This window comes from Cylas formicarius, unplaced genomic scaffold (genome assembly GCF_029955315.1).
Source record: "Cylas formicarius isolate icCylForm1 unplaced genomic scaffold, icCylForm1.1 PGA_scaffold_8__14_contigs__length_24414737, whole genome shotgun sequence".
NCBI classification, from domain to species: domain Eukaryota; kingdom Metazoa; phylum Arthropoda; class Insecta; order Coleoptera; family Brentidae; genus Cylas; species Cylas formicarius.
The window spans coordinates 13,879,069-13,893,795 of NW_026844361.1; the positions used below are offsets into that span (position 1 = coordinate 13,879,069).

Genomic DNA, 14,727 nt, shown 5'->3' on the forward strand with positions numbered 1-14,727 from the left:
GTGACGTCACTGAGCGCTCACTATTTTAGTTTCCTCTATAGATAAGAAACGTTTTTGCGTTGTTGCATGAATAGTATAAATGCAAACTTAAACATTTTCTCAACCTCATTTAAAATATACACTGTCCTGTTAAAGTCAACGGGTTGAGTAATAAACAGCACGCCACTGTCTCAGGGTGGTCCCAGGTGTGGTCTAACGTCAGTTTGTACACGTTGAAAAACTCCGGTCTGTGTTTTAAACGGCGGAAAGAAACAGCATAACAACGGAACAAAACAGCGAAACGGTTAAAATGGCGAACTTGCTGGTTGTGTCGGTGATAGTGCTCGCATTTAACTTATCATACTGTAAGTGGCGTCGCATTATCTTATCAATAGATTTATCAAATCGTCTACTGGGTGTCAATTTTTTCGGTGGCGTCCTTTAAAAATCGCTTATGTGATGGCCAACGGTTTCCGTGGGCTACTTGTTTACAGCAAATTGCCCATTTATTTCTTGTTCGATTCGTATCGGGTTGATTTGTTTGTTTGAACTAGACCTTGCTTATCGACACTTTGTTTTGCGAAATATGCCGCAGAAAATGTAAAAAGGCGAGAAGCGTACTTTCAAAGACGCGCCTTTGTCCATTTTTTTTTACGTTATTAATAGAACGCCTTTAATACACCAAACGGTAGAAATAAATGAGTTGATGACTATTGATGATTCATTTTTTCCATTAATTATTAAACGCCTTCAAAGAGCTGACGCCTCCTTTGTAATTTTTTTAATATTATGGATTAATACTTCACTAGGATCTAATTTCTTTCTGGAAAGCCAAAAATTTACGGGAAAACCATTAACATCGCAAAACATTTCTTGTTTTATGGTTTTATTTATGAATAGAAATTGTATAAACTTGGAGGTTGATAATATTACCTATATTTTTTCTAGCAAAAGCTCAAAGATCTCCCACGATTTCTTATATATCCCAAACCCAAATCAAGGATATTGGAGGTACTGTCGAATTGGCTTGCTCAGTTCAGTATACGTCCGACTATCCGGTACTGTGGATGAAAGTGGAGAAGGGAACCAATACTGCCAGCTTGCCTATATCGACTGGAAGCTCTCTGATTTTGCACGATTCGCGGTTTTCGCTTCGTTACGACCCGGTAAGTTACGACTAATGTTTTAGAAGTAAACTAGAAAGGGGTGGTTTGTAGACAAGTTCGACTTATGTCCTTCAAATCAAAGATATGCAGGAAACCGATGCTGGTTTCTACCAGTGCCAGATCATTATTTCTCCGAGTAATAGAGTGAGCGCCGAAGTAGAAGTCCAAGTGCGCAGACCTCCGTTCATTTCCGACAACTCCACCAGATCTGTGGTGGTCTCGGAAGGCGAAGCGATCGAGATGGAATGTTACGCGGGGGGATATCCTCCGCCTAGGATATCTTGGAGGCGCGAAAACAACGCCATCTTACCGACCGGCGGCTCCATTTACAGGGGCAACAAGCTGAAAATTAAAGCCATCCAAAAAGAAGACCGGGGCACTTACTATTGCGTGGCGGAAAACGGTGTCGGGAAAGGTACGAAACGTAACATCGCCGTGGAGGTGGAATTTGCTCCTGTGGTGACCGTGCCTAGACCGAGATTAGGGCAAGCCTTGCAGTATGATATGGATCTCGAGTGCCATGTGGAAGCCTATCCGCCTCCGGCGATTTCGTGGGAAAAAGATGAGATAACTTTGTCGAATAATCAACATTACAAGATTTCCCATTTCGCTGTGGCAGATGAGTTCACCGACACCACCTTGAGGGTAAGTTAATTAACCTAGAAAACTGCGGGATATTGTTTTGTTTTTTTTTTCTTCAGGTTATTACAATAGAAAAAAGGCAGTATGGGCAATATGTATGCAGGGCAGCAAATAAGTTGGGTACCTCCACGGGAAGAGTAGAACTATTCGGTAAGTGGATTGTATTGTTTTCATTATCGAGCATGATATTTGTTACAAATTTTTACATGGAGCATATGGTAAGATAGTGCCTGTAAATATATTTTATTTTAAAATTGGCCGCCATTGTTGAATCAATTAAAATGTGACATAAGTATTGTTGTTGATTGAAAATTGTTTATGTTGATTGCAAACACAGTAATCATTCGATGCTTTGGTAGACCAGTTTTAATTTATATTTTTACTTGCTTTGAGTATATTAAAAGTTTTATGTTAGTTTTACACTGACAATAAATTCTTAAAGTATCTGATGATTACTTTATGAAGTTCGGATTAAGACGTTAATTCATATGAAAATGTCATTTATCAGTTCATAGTATTTAGAGGTTATGTTTGATTGTATTCGTAGTTATGGAACATCGTGAATTGACATAAAACCTTGACGAAAATTAGAACTTCAATTTTGAAATTGTCAGTGTGCAAACTAATAATATTGTAAAATTTTTCATGGTAGGTAATGAATTTGCTTGGAGCATATTGAAGTAGCAGAATGCTTTTTGGGCAGAATAAATACAAGTTATAGTCCATTATTAATAAAATATTAAAATTTTCTAAAATACCTACCAAAAATTACAAAATTATAAAGAAATACACAACAAATTTTGGCATATATATTACAAACTTTTTTAATTACTCATTTTTAAACTAAAAGCAATAAAAAACTTACTTTTACATATTCAATACATAGATCATACAAAAAGTCACCAGTTATATACCGAGTGGCACAATTGTTTGACAAAGTACACTATTAATGTACCAAGTAGTCAGGTAAGAACGGCATTGAGCACTATCTCAGAAGTAGTTGTAAAGACTTGGGATGAAAAACTTATGACTAAAACAGCTAAGGGAAATTGGTGATTTTTTTTTTTTTTGGGATATAATCTTATATTATAGATAGTTAAAATTGCAAAGCTGATACAACGGAATTTTAATCTTTTTGCTTACCTATTTTATCAGTAAATAAATACAAACAAAATACACTATTATTCGTTCTTCACTGTTGAAAAGCTAATATTAGATTTAAAATGTTAATAATAATTAATACTGATTCCCATGTTATTAAATGTTATTGCAATATTTCAAATTTAAAAACAATAACATGGATAAAACACCAAGATCTTTTTTTTAATGCAGGATACTCCTTCGCACGAATTCTAACATAAACTGCGTGTTTAATGTTTTGAAAATAAACAGGAAACATATCAAGCACTACAGGTGAAAAATACATTATAATTTTTGCTGTTTTGTTCTGAATTCACAAATATTTTAATGTGTTTCGAGCAACTTATGGAAATAAAGAATAACAATAATAATGAAATACAACAACTTAGAATTCAATAATTAATTTTTGAATTTTTATATATTTGCTTATTTACAATGTGGGAGCTTGAAATTTTTAGGGTATTGTTTACTTTGGTCCTTTCAGTAGTACCAAAATGTCTATTATAGTATATTAATGTTATTTGCCGTCATTGTGGGGTAGGAGAGGGACTTTGAAGTGTCTGTAGATAGACCTCATTGACCTTTGCTATATATTTTAACATTTTCAGAGCAACATAGGTTTTAAAAAAATAAGACTGAATAACTGATTGAAGAAAAAACCTTCAAAATTTATTAGTCAATTTTTGAATTTATATATTTCGTTTGTTTACAATCCTGTTTGGCTGAACATTTTGGGGTTTATACTTTGATCCTTTCAATTGCTTTTCAAGATAAGACCGATTGTCCCATTTTTGTTGGCATTGCTTATTGATAAAGCTGGTACACATGTTAAATATTTAGATAGACTTTTTTTTATGAGCCTTTAAAAAATAAGAGGTATTTGAAATACAAAATTTTCTGTGTATGAGTGCTTCATATATATTCTTAAGTTGTTAAACCAAACATTTCGTAATTATTAAAACACAATGATTTAAGAAAAAAAACATAAAGGATGGATAAAAATGCAAAATTTTAAAACCCTTAAAAACGTGTACAGGGTGATCCATTATAAATGTCCGCTCTCCCGTAACTTTGTTCCTTAAGAGTTTAGATAAAGAAGTTTAACATAAGAATTGTAGTGTACTTCTACAGGTACAGTACAATCCGGATTATCCGAATTCTAGTTTATTCGAAATAGACAATTAAAAAACAAAAATGCCGATTAACCGAAGAAAATCAATACTAGAGGTGGGACATTTCACAGATGCAGAGTCCGATCATGACGAAAGTTTACAGCAAATTTTCATCAAAATACCAGGATGGGAAAATATTATGGAAACAGGAACCAAGAAATAATTAAAAGTGTTTGCAAAAATGCTATTGAAATAAGCGGAAATACAAAGTAGAAGGCATTGAGAATATTCCATTAAAAATGTCACATTCAGAATGATTACAGGCCTTGAAGAAAGCCTTAACTTATGTAGAACAATAAGAGAATCGACTGCCGCGGATGTTCTTTTTATTAAACGAGTGCAGTTTTTTAAGACAGTCAATTAAAAAATGAGATATATATATATATATATATATATATATATATATATATATATATATATATATATATATATATATATATATATATATATATATATATATATATATATATATATATATATATATATATATATATATGATGACACTATATTCCGGGATATCATCCGTTCGCTCGTTGAACTCCGACTGGAATCCTGCAGACGTTTCGCCAAAATCTCACTTGGCATCTTCAATGCTCACGCTCCGAAAACACTTCGAACACTATATATATATATATATATATATATATATATATATATATATATATATATATATATATATATATATATATATATATATATATATATTTGATTTTACGTTGTATTAAATAAAAAATTAAATACATTCTTAGTTCTCGGTTTTTTTTTTAAATAAATATATAAATTCAAGTGAAATATTTCATAAACGTCTTTAAGTCGATCAGTTGATACCCATATCAAACTAAACTCTTATAAAAAAAAAGGATTTACTGAAAATTCGATTATTCGAAATCAGTTTCGTCCACATTATTCGGGACAGTCGGGACTGTCCTGTATACAGAACGACCAACGAAGGAAATGCCATTTTCTGTCCGTCTTAAATATCAAAAATAACCACAATGTGTTTCATATTTTCGAAAGCAGCCTTTAAAGGACTCTCTCTTCCATAAAGAAAAAAAATATGTTTTCATCTACTTCTTTTTTTTTAATCCGACTGTCTACGTAAACATATTTTCTTAACTGGTCAAGAAAAGAGTTCGGTGGGGTGTACATTTATAATGGATCACCCTGTACATTTAAGAGGCAACATTTGGTGGTGGTATATGTATGTGTAATTTTCGGTCTGACTTTGCGTGGCCCCCTTTGCGCGCAGTTACAAAAATCCAAAGCATTTCAGTAGACTAGCTTTTGCATAGTACGTACTTGTTTGTGTATAGAGACTGTGATTCCCGTATGCCCTCCCGCCTGCGGCTCCAACCGTTTCGCCGCCGCTTCGACGATGTCGACCAGTACGGCAGCGTTATTCATTACCCTAACGATAATGATGTTCAGGTAAGCGTTCTTTGAGTTATTAGTCACTTTCAAAAAAAATCTACGATTCAACGGTTGACTGAACCACCTTTTAACGTAAAAAAAATTACGTAAGTTAATTTTTTCCCAAAGCGTATTATTGGTATTGAATAAGTGAGAGTTTCCGCGGGTACAAAAACTAAGACTTTTATCTCTGTTCAATAATAATAATAATAATAATAATAATGATAGTTTACTTACATAGGGCACACGTAAAAGAACATTCAATAAGTACAGATACGTAAATAGTAAATAAATAGGGAAAAAACTCTCAAAATATTAGCAAATGATTATTTGTTTGTGAGCTGAACAATATACATAAATCAAAAAATAAATACATTTTTTTTTTCAAAGAAACTTCCACAGGCTACTGTAATACTTTTTATAAAACCTCTGGATTCCTCCTGCGTCGGTTTTTGTTGAGTCGAACTTGGTGACGTTTCGCCAATCATCCTGTTGGCTTCTTCAGAGCTTGACTGAGACTGGTTCGCATTTTATTCTGTATCTGCTTTTATATTGTTTGAGGGTCATAAACACTGTCTTGTATGACCGATTCCCATATTGGTGACAGGTAAAGACCCGAGTCGCGGTTAAGATTGTGTAGATTTCTATAGACCAGTGGTCGGGAAACTTTTTTTAAGACCAGACGACCATAGCGGGCCAAAGAACAAAGCTTAATCGTTAAAAAATGTATGTGTTTTATAAACATATATGTATATTATTACATACACTTATTATTTTAATAGTGAAAAAGCAAAAGGTAAGAAAATTACAAGCACAAAATATAAAATGCATTTAGTGTAGTTCTTGATGTGAAGTATTATCACTTTATTTTCTGGTGTCATTACTGGTTGATGGTGCGTGAGAAAAATGAAATTGAGACTGTTTTGTGCTCATCTGTAATTCTGTTTCTTAAAGAAGTTTGCCTAAGCTTCATTGTTCAAAAGATTTTTTCTCATGCATGAGCCGAACATTCTCATTATCTTCATTGCACGAGTAATTAGATTTGGGAAATTATCTGGATTTAAATTTTTATAAAATTCTAGTAATGGTACTGTACGAAATGTTTGTTCAGTTCTATTAACTCGAGTTGACATTTTGCATCAACTTTTTCGTAATTAACATTGATATGGAGTCGCAAAAATACTAAACTCGGGTTCCATTTTTTATAAAATCTTGAAATCGCCTTTCAAATTCTGAAGATAATTTTCTCAAATTAATTTCGTATTTTTTAATCTTATTGTTTATTTTTATTTATTTGTTTATTGATTAAACCTTTCCCCAGGCCGTAGTTTCCCCATCACTACTAGACTTTCGGATTTTTCGTTGGTTGGTTGGTTGAGTTTATTTCTCTTAGTCGTAAGGCTCTTTCATTTCTTTCAGCCTAGTCGATATTTTTCACCTGGTCTCTCCAATTTATTCTTTATCGCATATACATGGAATGCTGTAAGCTCCTGGCATCTCAAATGGAAATTCGTCTTTGACGGATCGAAGATGTTGAGAGATTTTTGGACAAGTGGTAAATCTGATTTTGACGTTATATTTCTTTAGAACTTTTGATATGTGGTCAGTGATGTTTTGAATGTAAAGAAGGACCACAGTGTCAAGTGTAGGATTGCTTTCGGCCTCATTGCTATTGGAAGGTTGTGGTGAAGCATATTTTGTGATGGAACGCTTAATATCTTCAACGTGGAAATTATTAAAGACAAGAGCAGAGGTAAGGTGTTCTAATTCTGAGTTTGGTGACTCGGGCTGAGATAGTTTTCCGGCTATGTAAACAAGAGAGTTGATAACCGATGATTCTACGTCTAAATTAACCAGTAGTTTTATAAAAAGCAAAAATTTGAAGTTTTAAGTGTGTGGTGTATAATGGACTTGCAAAAATCAGAACAAACTTATGGATCTTACCGAAAAAACTTAATGAGTTGTAATAATAGAATAACTATATTTAAATCTACTTGTTGGTGGATATAAAGTCTCAGCATCTCTGATTTGTAGTCTCTTCTCGCCTCGCAGTTATTGCCTTTGAGATCGTGACGAATAATCGTGCTCGAATAGAGGTAAACTGTTGTCGCGTTTGTAAAAATAATCGTCTAACATCTAAGATCTTTGCTACATATAGAGTTCTTCTGTAGAATATATAACTTTAAGAATCCACTTTTGGGTAATTTGAATTTTTCTGTAGTAGTTATTAGTCACCTCACCCCAAGACTCCGTATGTGAGATGTTGGCTCAAGCTAATAAACAACATAACATTTTAAAATTTCCTGGCATTTTTGAAGAGATCTCACTTTTTAAAGAAGTTTTTCAGTGTTATTTTCCCAATTCATGTGCCTGTCCATGTAGCTACCGAGGTATTTAACATAATCGATATTGATGAACTCATTTAGTTTAGTCTCGACTCGAAAACGCTTTTTGAAAAGTCTAAAGTTAGCTCTTTATAAGAAAAATAATTGCACAACAATTTGAAGTCATTTTCGACGTTGTTTTTGAGCACAACCCATGATGCATCAGTATAGAAAATCGTTTACACGAAACATATCGTTAATATACAAAACAAAGAGAATTGGATCCAATACAGTTAATCACCGAACTGTTTGTAGAGAATTGTCTTGTCAGCTTTTTATAGACGCTCCCTTTCTAAACACCGCACACAGGCGAATTTTCCTCAAAAGCTGGCCAGAAGTCAGAAACTCCAAAATCTTGAGCTAAATCTATAACATTTCAGTAATCTAGTTACCTGGCTATTATAAATAAACAAACTTTTGTTTTGATTCGCGTTGCTACGCGCCATATTGTTATTGAAACTTGAAAGTTTATTAATTTGTATTCATTTAATCAAAGTGCATCAGTGTGTATTTAACCATTTTTTCTAAAGTTGGTGATTGAAAAATAAGAAAATTATAGTATGGATTCTATTGCTAGTGGTAAGTACAAGCATATAATTATTATTTTCTACGCAATTATTATCATCTATGAATTGTTTTAATGTCACAATGGCGTCATTTTTTAAAATACATAAATGTTTCGTTTTCTTTGGACAAAAAGTATATTTCCCCGCGTTTCCCCATCTTCAAATTAGCATAGAACTCTTATTTAATATGTCCTTAAAAAGACATATTTTCTTATTTATGCGATAATTTGCGATCTGAATGGGTATCTATTTTTTAAGAAGTGACTGTCAATTTTGGTAAAATTTACTATTGTAGGGTTTTTGAACATGCAAAATGCTGATGGCAATGATGCCAGATTTACAGCTTTTTGAGAAGAAATATTTATATCCTAGACTATTAAGTGTTTTTTGACTAATGGATGACATATAGCATACATAACAGTCTAAAACCTGTGTTTGCCCTGTGTCATTTTAAAAATTTGTGACAAAGAGAGTTATTAGGTATCTAATCAGATTTTTTTTTATAATAGACCAGGAATTATGAGATGTTTTTGTACTAGATTTTCATAGACGCAACTGTACAAATTTCAATAGTCCATAAAAAGACTTGTCATAAAAAGTTCTGCTTGTTTATTGCCATAAATAATAAAAAAGTACTCAAATATCAATATCTCATCGTCGTTTTTACCCCTTTTCTCTAAAGTATTTATGATTATCTTTTTGTAATTACATATATATTATCATAATTCAAGGTTAAAATTAGAACTGTTTTATGTTTTTCTGTTGTTAAAATAAGTTTTAATAACTGTCACTGAAAAATAAATGAATTACGTAAAAATGTGAACAAGTAAGAAACTAAATTAAAAATGTTCTAACGTCATTCTAAAAAAAAATGATTAATCAGTATTTAATTTTGGTACGACTTTTCGACCACACTGTATATTTTTATGTGAAGCGGAATAATAGTGTCATTAAAATTTATACTTTTCTTAAATAAATTCATTATTCATCATTCTTAGATATTTTTTTAAGATAAATAATATTGGCCAGTATTTTGGTCAAATTCGCCTGTGTGCACCGGGTTGAATGAAAAGGCATCATTCTGGTTTTTCATGTTTTTCATTCTCTCAATAATTTCAACCGTTTATGAGCAATGGTTGTTCCGGCTTACAGTACTGCAATTTTTAACAACAAAATTTTAATCCACCAATTACGCAGGTCTACAAAATAAACTTTTTGACAGATGTTTTTATTTTGAAAACAAATATTATATAATTTCGGTAGGCTGATTTATGCATTTATTTGTATCACGCAAGGTTTTTTTTTGCAAATGTTATTTTAAAAAATAAAACGATATTTCTAAAATAATTTATTCTTTGATTCCGTAAAAAAGTGGACTCATGGTTACAAAAAAAGTAAAGAAACTCGGCGTTTTTTGAGTGAAATTTTCGTTTGCGTTGTCCGGACTTGTTTTTAAGGGCATATCCAGTTGTCGTGACCTTGTTCTTCGCTTACTGGTCCAAGATTTTCAAGAAAATAGTTCAAGTGTGAAATCAGAAAATGCATTTTCAAACTCATATTACAACCTAGATGATGAAAGTGTTGTAACACAGTTTGGACATTACTTTCGCAGTTTTCGTCCTTAGAGTTCCCAAAAAACTTATTATTTTTTTAAATGAAACCCAAGCGTTTTTCTCGACATTGATCATTGTGGTTTGTACATTTAATTTCATATAAATTTCATAAAAATCATGCCTAACATGGAATAAACATATTCATGCGATTAATAAAATAATATTTTAAGATATAGAGCGTTATAAAAAAATGATGTGAGGGCCCCCAAAAATATACAAATGAGCAAACATATTCATGGTCGGTCTTGGTACCTCCCGAAACAAGCTTATGCATCGAACCAAAACGTTTAGCCGTTGCCCTAACGTATATTTAACACGTGCTCAGCACTAAATTCTAAATACATTCCTGCGTAGTTAGGGAGTATTTGGGAAATACTGTTAAAGGGGATATTATTATCCCAAGATGCCGAATTTTTTGGTTACCCGACCTCACGCCGAACGACTTCCTTCTGTGGGGTCACTTGTAATGTGTCAGGATTTCAAATTATCAACTAACAAATGTTAGAAATGAATTTTATGATCGCAACTCTTAATGGAGGGCTGTTGGAACATTTATTTAAAAAATAATGTTTCTTTTTAGCAATGTTTTGTAGCTGTATTATAATTATTAATTATTTTTAATAAAAGACTTGAGGCGCAAATTGATTTCAATGAAATTCATTCTAAGAACGCTTTAAGGAGGTCTTAAGAGCCGAGCATGAGTACATACTCAGTTTATTTTGAATGTGCGAAACCAAATGCTATATTGTCAACCAAACTCTATTTGACGTTTTGAAGTTTTGAAAATAGCGCCATGGAAAATATTCCCTGGTCTTTGTTGTATTGGCCTTTTGCAACTGAAGATCGGCTTATTAAAATTTATTCAAAGTCAGCACATCATATTAAAAGTTCAACAATTAATTAATCAAAAGTTGCATTATAACTTTACTATAAAATGTACGGGGGAGCCAATATTTGGTCGCTTAAAAATGTACCGGGTGGCCCATTAATAAAGGACCCCGACGTAAATAATAAATAAAAATAACAAATAATAATGATGTGATAATCTTGATAATCTTGTATTATTCTTAACAAGGATGAGGTAGGAGCAGTGGTGTAGACCATTGTATTATGTCTATTGAATAATAATATAATATAATATAATAACTAGGCTAAAAGAACACAAAGAAAGCACATTTAATCAGTTCTTGTACCAACGAGAGTATATAGAAATCTATCTATAGAAAAATAACTTAACAATCTTAACCGCGATTCAGGTCTCTACCTGTCACCAATTTGGGAATCAGTTATCCGAGACGGTGTTTATGCCCCTTATGCTCGGCCCCCCCTCAAACAATATATAAGCAGGTACGGAGTAAAATGAGAGCCAGTTTCAGTCAAGCGCTGATGAAATCAACACGATGATTGGCGAAACGTTAGCAAGTTCGACTAAGCAAAAACCGACGCAGGAGGAATCCAGAAGTTTTGTATAAAGTAGGAATGGAAATATATTAGCAGACGTCCATCTTCTTTTGTCATTCTGTCGTCATTAGAGATTTTAGAGCAGTAGAAACGCCAAAATAAGAAAGAAATTAATGTATTCCGATGTGTTTGTTTTTTCTACTGAAAATGTATTTCGTTTAATTGCAGAAACATCCGTGCCCAACGTTAATTACCCGGGCTTGATCTGGTCGGGCGGAGGTTGCAAAACAGTTCCGCCGTCCCGCGGACACTTTACCTTTCTTTTACTCATCGTTTCGACGCTCGTCGATATTTTAAGATAAACGATACGATGGAAGTTTGGACCAAACTTTGTCGACGAACGCGTAAAACCTCGACCTAAGATAATTTAAGCAGCTCTAGTTATGTCGTAAGTAGGGTGGCACTAATCGAATTGAATCTACTGGGTGTTCCGGCAGTATCTCTTTGTAACTAAACGTAATTTTCGTAACATCACGCCATATTCCGCGAATACTCTCGACAATGTTGCTACAGTATCGTACAAAAAATGTATTTACTTACGATAGTACTCAAAAATACTTTTTGGAAACTCGATGACCTATTAGAATATGGAGGATGGGAAAAGATGCGCGTTTAAAAGTGAGGTTATGTTCCCTATTTCGAAGACAGCAGCGTTGCCACATCAACTCGAAAATTTTAAAAAATTCTGAAACCGGCTATTCAACGTGCTTACACATTCGAAGATAAAAATTATTTTTTAGAGAATTATCATTATCCCTTCAACCATTTACTCAAAAAGTGAATGGATTTGTGATGTAACAAAAAAAAATCGGGGGATATTTCGTGGACTTGGTGGGTAAATTTTCTTTGCAAATATTGCACCTTAAAATTTTTCCCACGAACCGCCACTGGCTTCAACCGTTTCAGATAAAAATTTGAAATTTTGGTAGCGACTGGCTTGCCCCCGTATTTCATTGCGGCAATAAAAATAAACTAATTGGGCAAGCAAGAAAAGAAAGAAAAACAGGAAATCAAATCATGATTAATTATTATGGGTACGCTACTGGATCACAGAAAAATATCAATAGCTAGTTTTCTAGTAGAATTAAGATTTAGATGGAATATGTCTACGTGACTAAAGTGGTGATTGTAGTTCTTATGCATTTGAGTTTAGTGCCAAGTCACAATAAAATTAGTTTGAGTTTCTTAAAAATCTTGTATGTGTCAATAAATTCATAAATATAACGTATGAAACTTATCTGTCTCGTACTGAAAGTCACTTAGGTTTGGGTAAAATTTGAACACAGGATGACGTATAAACTTTTATTTTTGTTTTCTATTCTGTTTATGCATTTAAAATGTTTTGGGTACCACAGTTTACCACGATACTTTTAAATTTTTTTATTGGCTTTAAAATTGGGACATAACTTACTTTCTCATATTTTGCAAAATATGCCTAATCTTGTAACCACCATGCGATGTCCCAAATCTCATATCAAATTGTTTGCATTTTGGCAAACCGTAATGACCGACTGAATATTTTGTAAAACATAATTTTAATCTCCAAAATATCTCAAGAAAGCTATAACATATGTTACTTAGAATTTTAGATTTTTTTTTTATAAAATCTAAAATTGTAACAATGTTCCGCATTTCGAGACGTGGCAAAACTGTCCTAATATTTTGATAATAGAGACCATAGCCTCCTATGACCCGAATCCAATTTTTGAAAGCCCATCAAGTTTAGGAACGCCAACCCTATTGGTGTGTCAAAAAGATAAGTCGACCTATTGTGACGCCATTTTGTATTTTCGCACACAGGACTCGTTAACTTTTTTTAAAAGTGTTCTTGGTACATTTTTATATTTAAGAAGAAGAATTCTATGTTATTCTGGCTCGAGTATTATAAGTCATTCGTAAAGGAAACATTTGAGTTAGATAACTTTGTATATATATGTTCATTAATCAAGCTTCAATTTTAGGAATGGTATGATAAAATGTTTTGAGACATTCATCGTAAAGGCAAATCAAGAGCTACTTTTTTTAAACAAATGGTCAAATGGTCACGATGCACCATTGGTATAAATAAAAGAGTTTAAGTTAGTCTGACAATCCCGCTGGCTGGCTTATCGTGTGACGTCATATTTAAAGTGCTTATTATAGAAATAAGCGAAATATGTTTCAAGACATAGGCGTATAAAACAAAAGTTTAGTTTTTCGGAAACCAGGTCGCTAAAATAAAAAATGGTATAATGAAAGTCCCACAAAGAATGTGTCATTAACAAGGACGCCCATCTTTTCGACTCAACCCATATATTGTCTGGCCTTAGGCAATTAAATAATTGTAATATGTGTGGCTTTGTTGTTCAATATTAGTGCCTAGATAGATGGAACTTTACACTTTTTATACTGTTTTTATTTGCAAATTATACATTCTCTTGATATGGACACCGCACACAATAATACACGGATACTTATTAATAGCAATTACGTTGTACATCTTTTTATAACTATAGCGAGTTTATTTATTGCAATTTTGTGTACAGTTTACTTCTTATTGATTCTTTTGAGACGGATGAAACGAAATTAGCTTGTAGATAAATTTTATATTATAATATATTTATATTTCCAACGGTTCGTATTGAAATTGTAGGTTCTCTTTTAAGCGGTTCTTTTTTACTAACTAGCTGCCACTTTTTTCGCCGCTTCGCGGCTATTTGGTTGTAATTTCCGTGGGGCAGCAATTTTTTGAAATCGTTCTATAATGCATTCCCCGAAAGACTGAAGAAGTAAAGTAGAGGACAATTGTTTATCGGATTTTTTCTCTTTGTAATTTTTGAGATTGAGATTTTATTGTACCTATGCAAATTAAGTTCATTTTAACCGACGTTATTTTTAGAAAATAAATTGCGTAAGAGGAAGTAATTTTGTTTCGATTTGACATTGAAGTGCTAATTCTCCGTGGGTTAAACTTCATTTATTCTACCAAACCGGAATGTTGGTCGTTTCGCATGATTTAGATGCCAAAAAATATTTTGTGGAAAATTAAATCTTATAAAAAACAAAAATAAATGGACGTAATTGGGTCATTTGGAAAATTATAGATTGTATAGATACAAAAAACATTACTGTACATTTTTTCTTTTGGTGACAACTATCTCGGAGAGCATTACACGCGCTTTCCATTGTTTTGTTTCATCTGTGGTTCCATGTCG

General features: G+C 32.8%; 1 protein-coding gene across 2 annotated transcripts; it reads left to right on the plus strand.

Annotated features, from left to right (window-relative positions):
* The first annotated feature begins 203 nt into the window (after window positions 1-203).
* Window positions 204-14,331, plus strand: LOC132706105 (lachesin). Of its 2 annotated transcripts, XR_009619551.1 has the most exons (7): window positions 204-344; window positions 928-1,145; window positions 1,197-1,790; window positions 1,847-1,937; window positions 5,413-5,527; window positions 11,702-11,921; window positions 13,495-14,331. XR_009619551.1 is itself a non-coding variant. In XM_060677212.1 (6 exons), exons 1-6 carry the CDS (start codon window positions 290-292, stop codon window positions 11,721-11,723), a joined length of 1,095 nt encoding a protein of 364 aa, XP_060533195.1. In that variant the 5' UTR covers window positions 204-289; the 3' UTR covers window positions 11,724-13,132. The 2 variants fall into 2 exon arrangements, 1 of the variants encoding a protein (XP_060533195.1); XM_060677212.1 differs by lacking the exon at window positions 13,495-14,331 and having other exon boundaries at window positions 11,702-13,132.
* Window positions 14,332-14,727: the final 396 nt, after the last annotated feature.

Coding starts and splice junctions, on each gene's coding strand:
- LOC132706105 (XM_060677212.1), top strand. CDS start 290: ATGGCGAACTTGCTGGTTGTGTCGGTGATAGTGCTCGCATTTAACTTA. Junction 1,938..5,412: donor GGGAAGAGTAGAACTATTCG/GTAAGTGGATTG, acceptor GTTTGTGTATAG/AGACTGTGATTCCCGTATGC. Junction 5,528..11,701: donor CTAACGATAATGATGTTCAG/GTAAGCGTTCTT, acceptor GTTTAATTGCAG/AAACATCCGTGCCCAACGTT.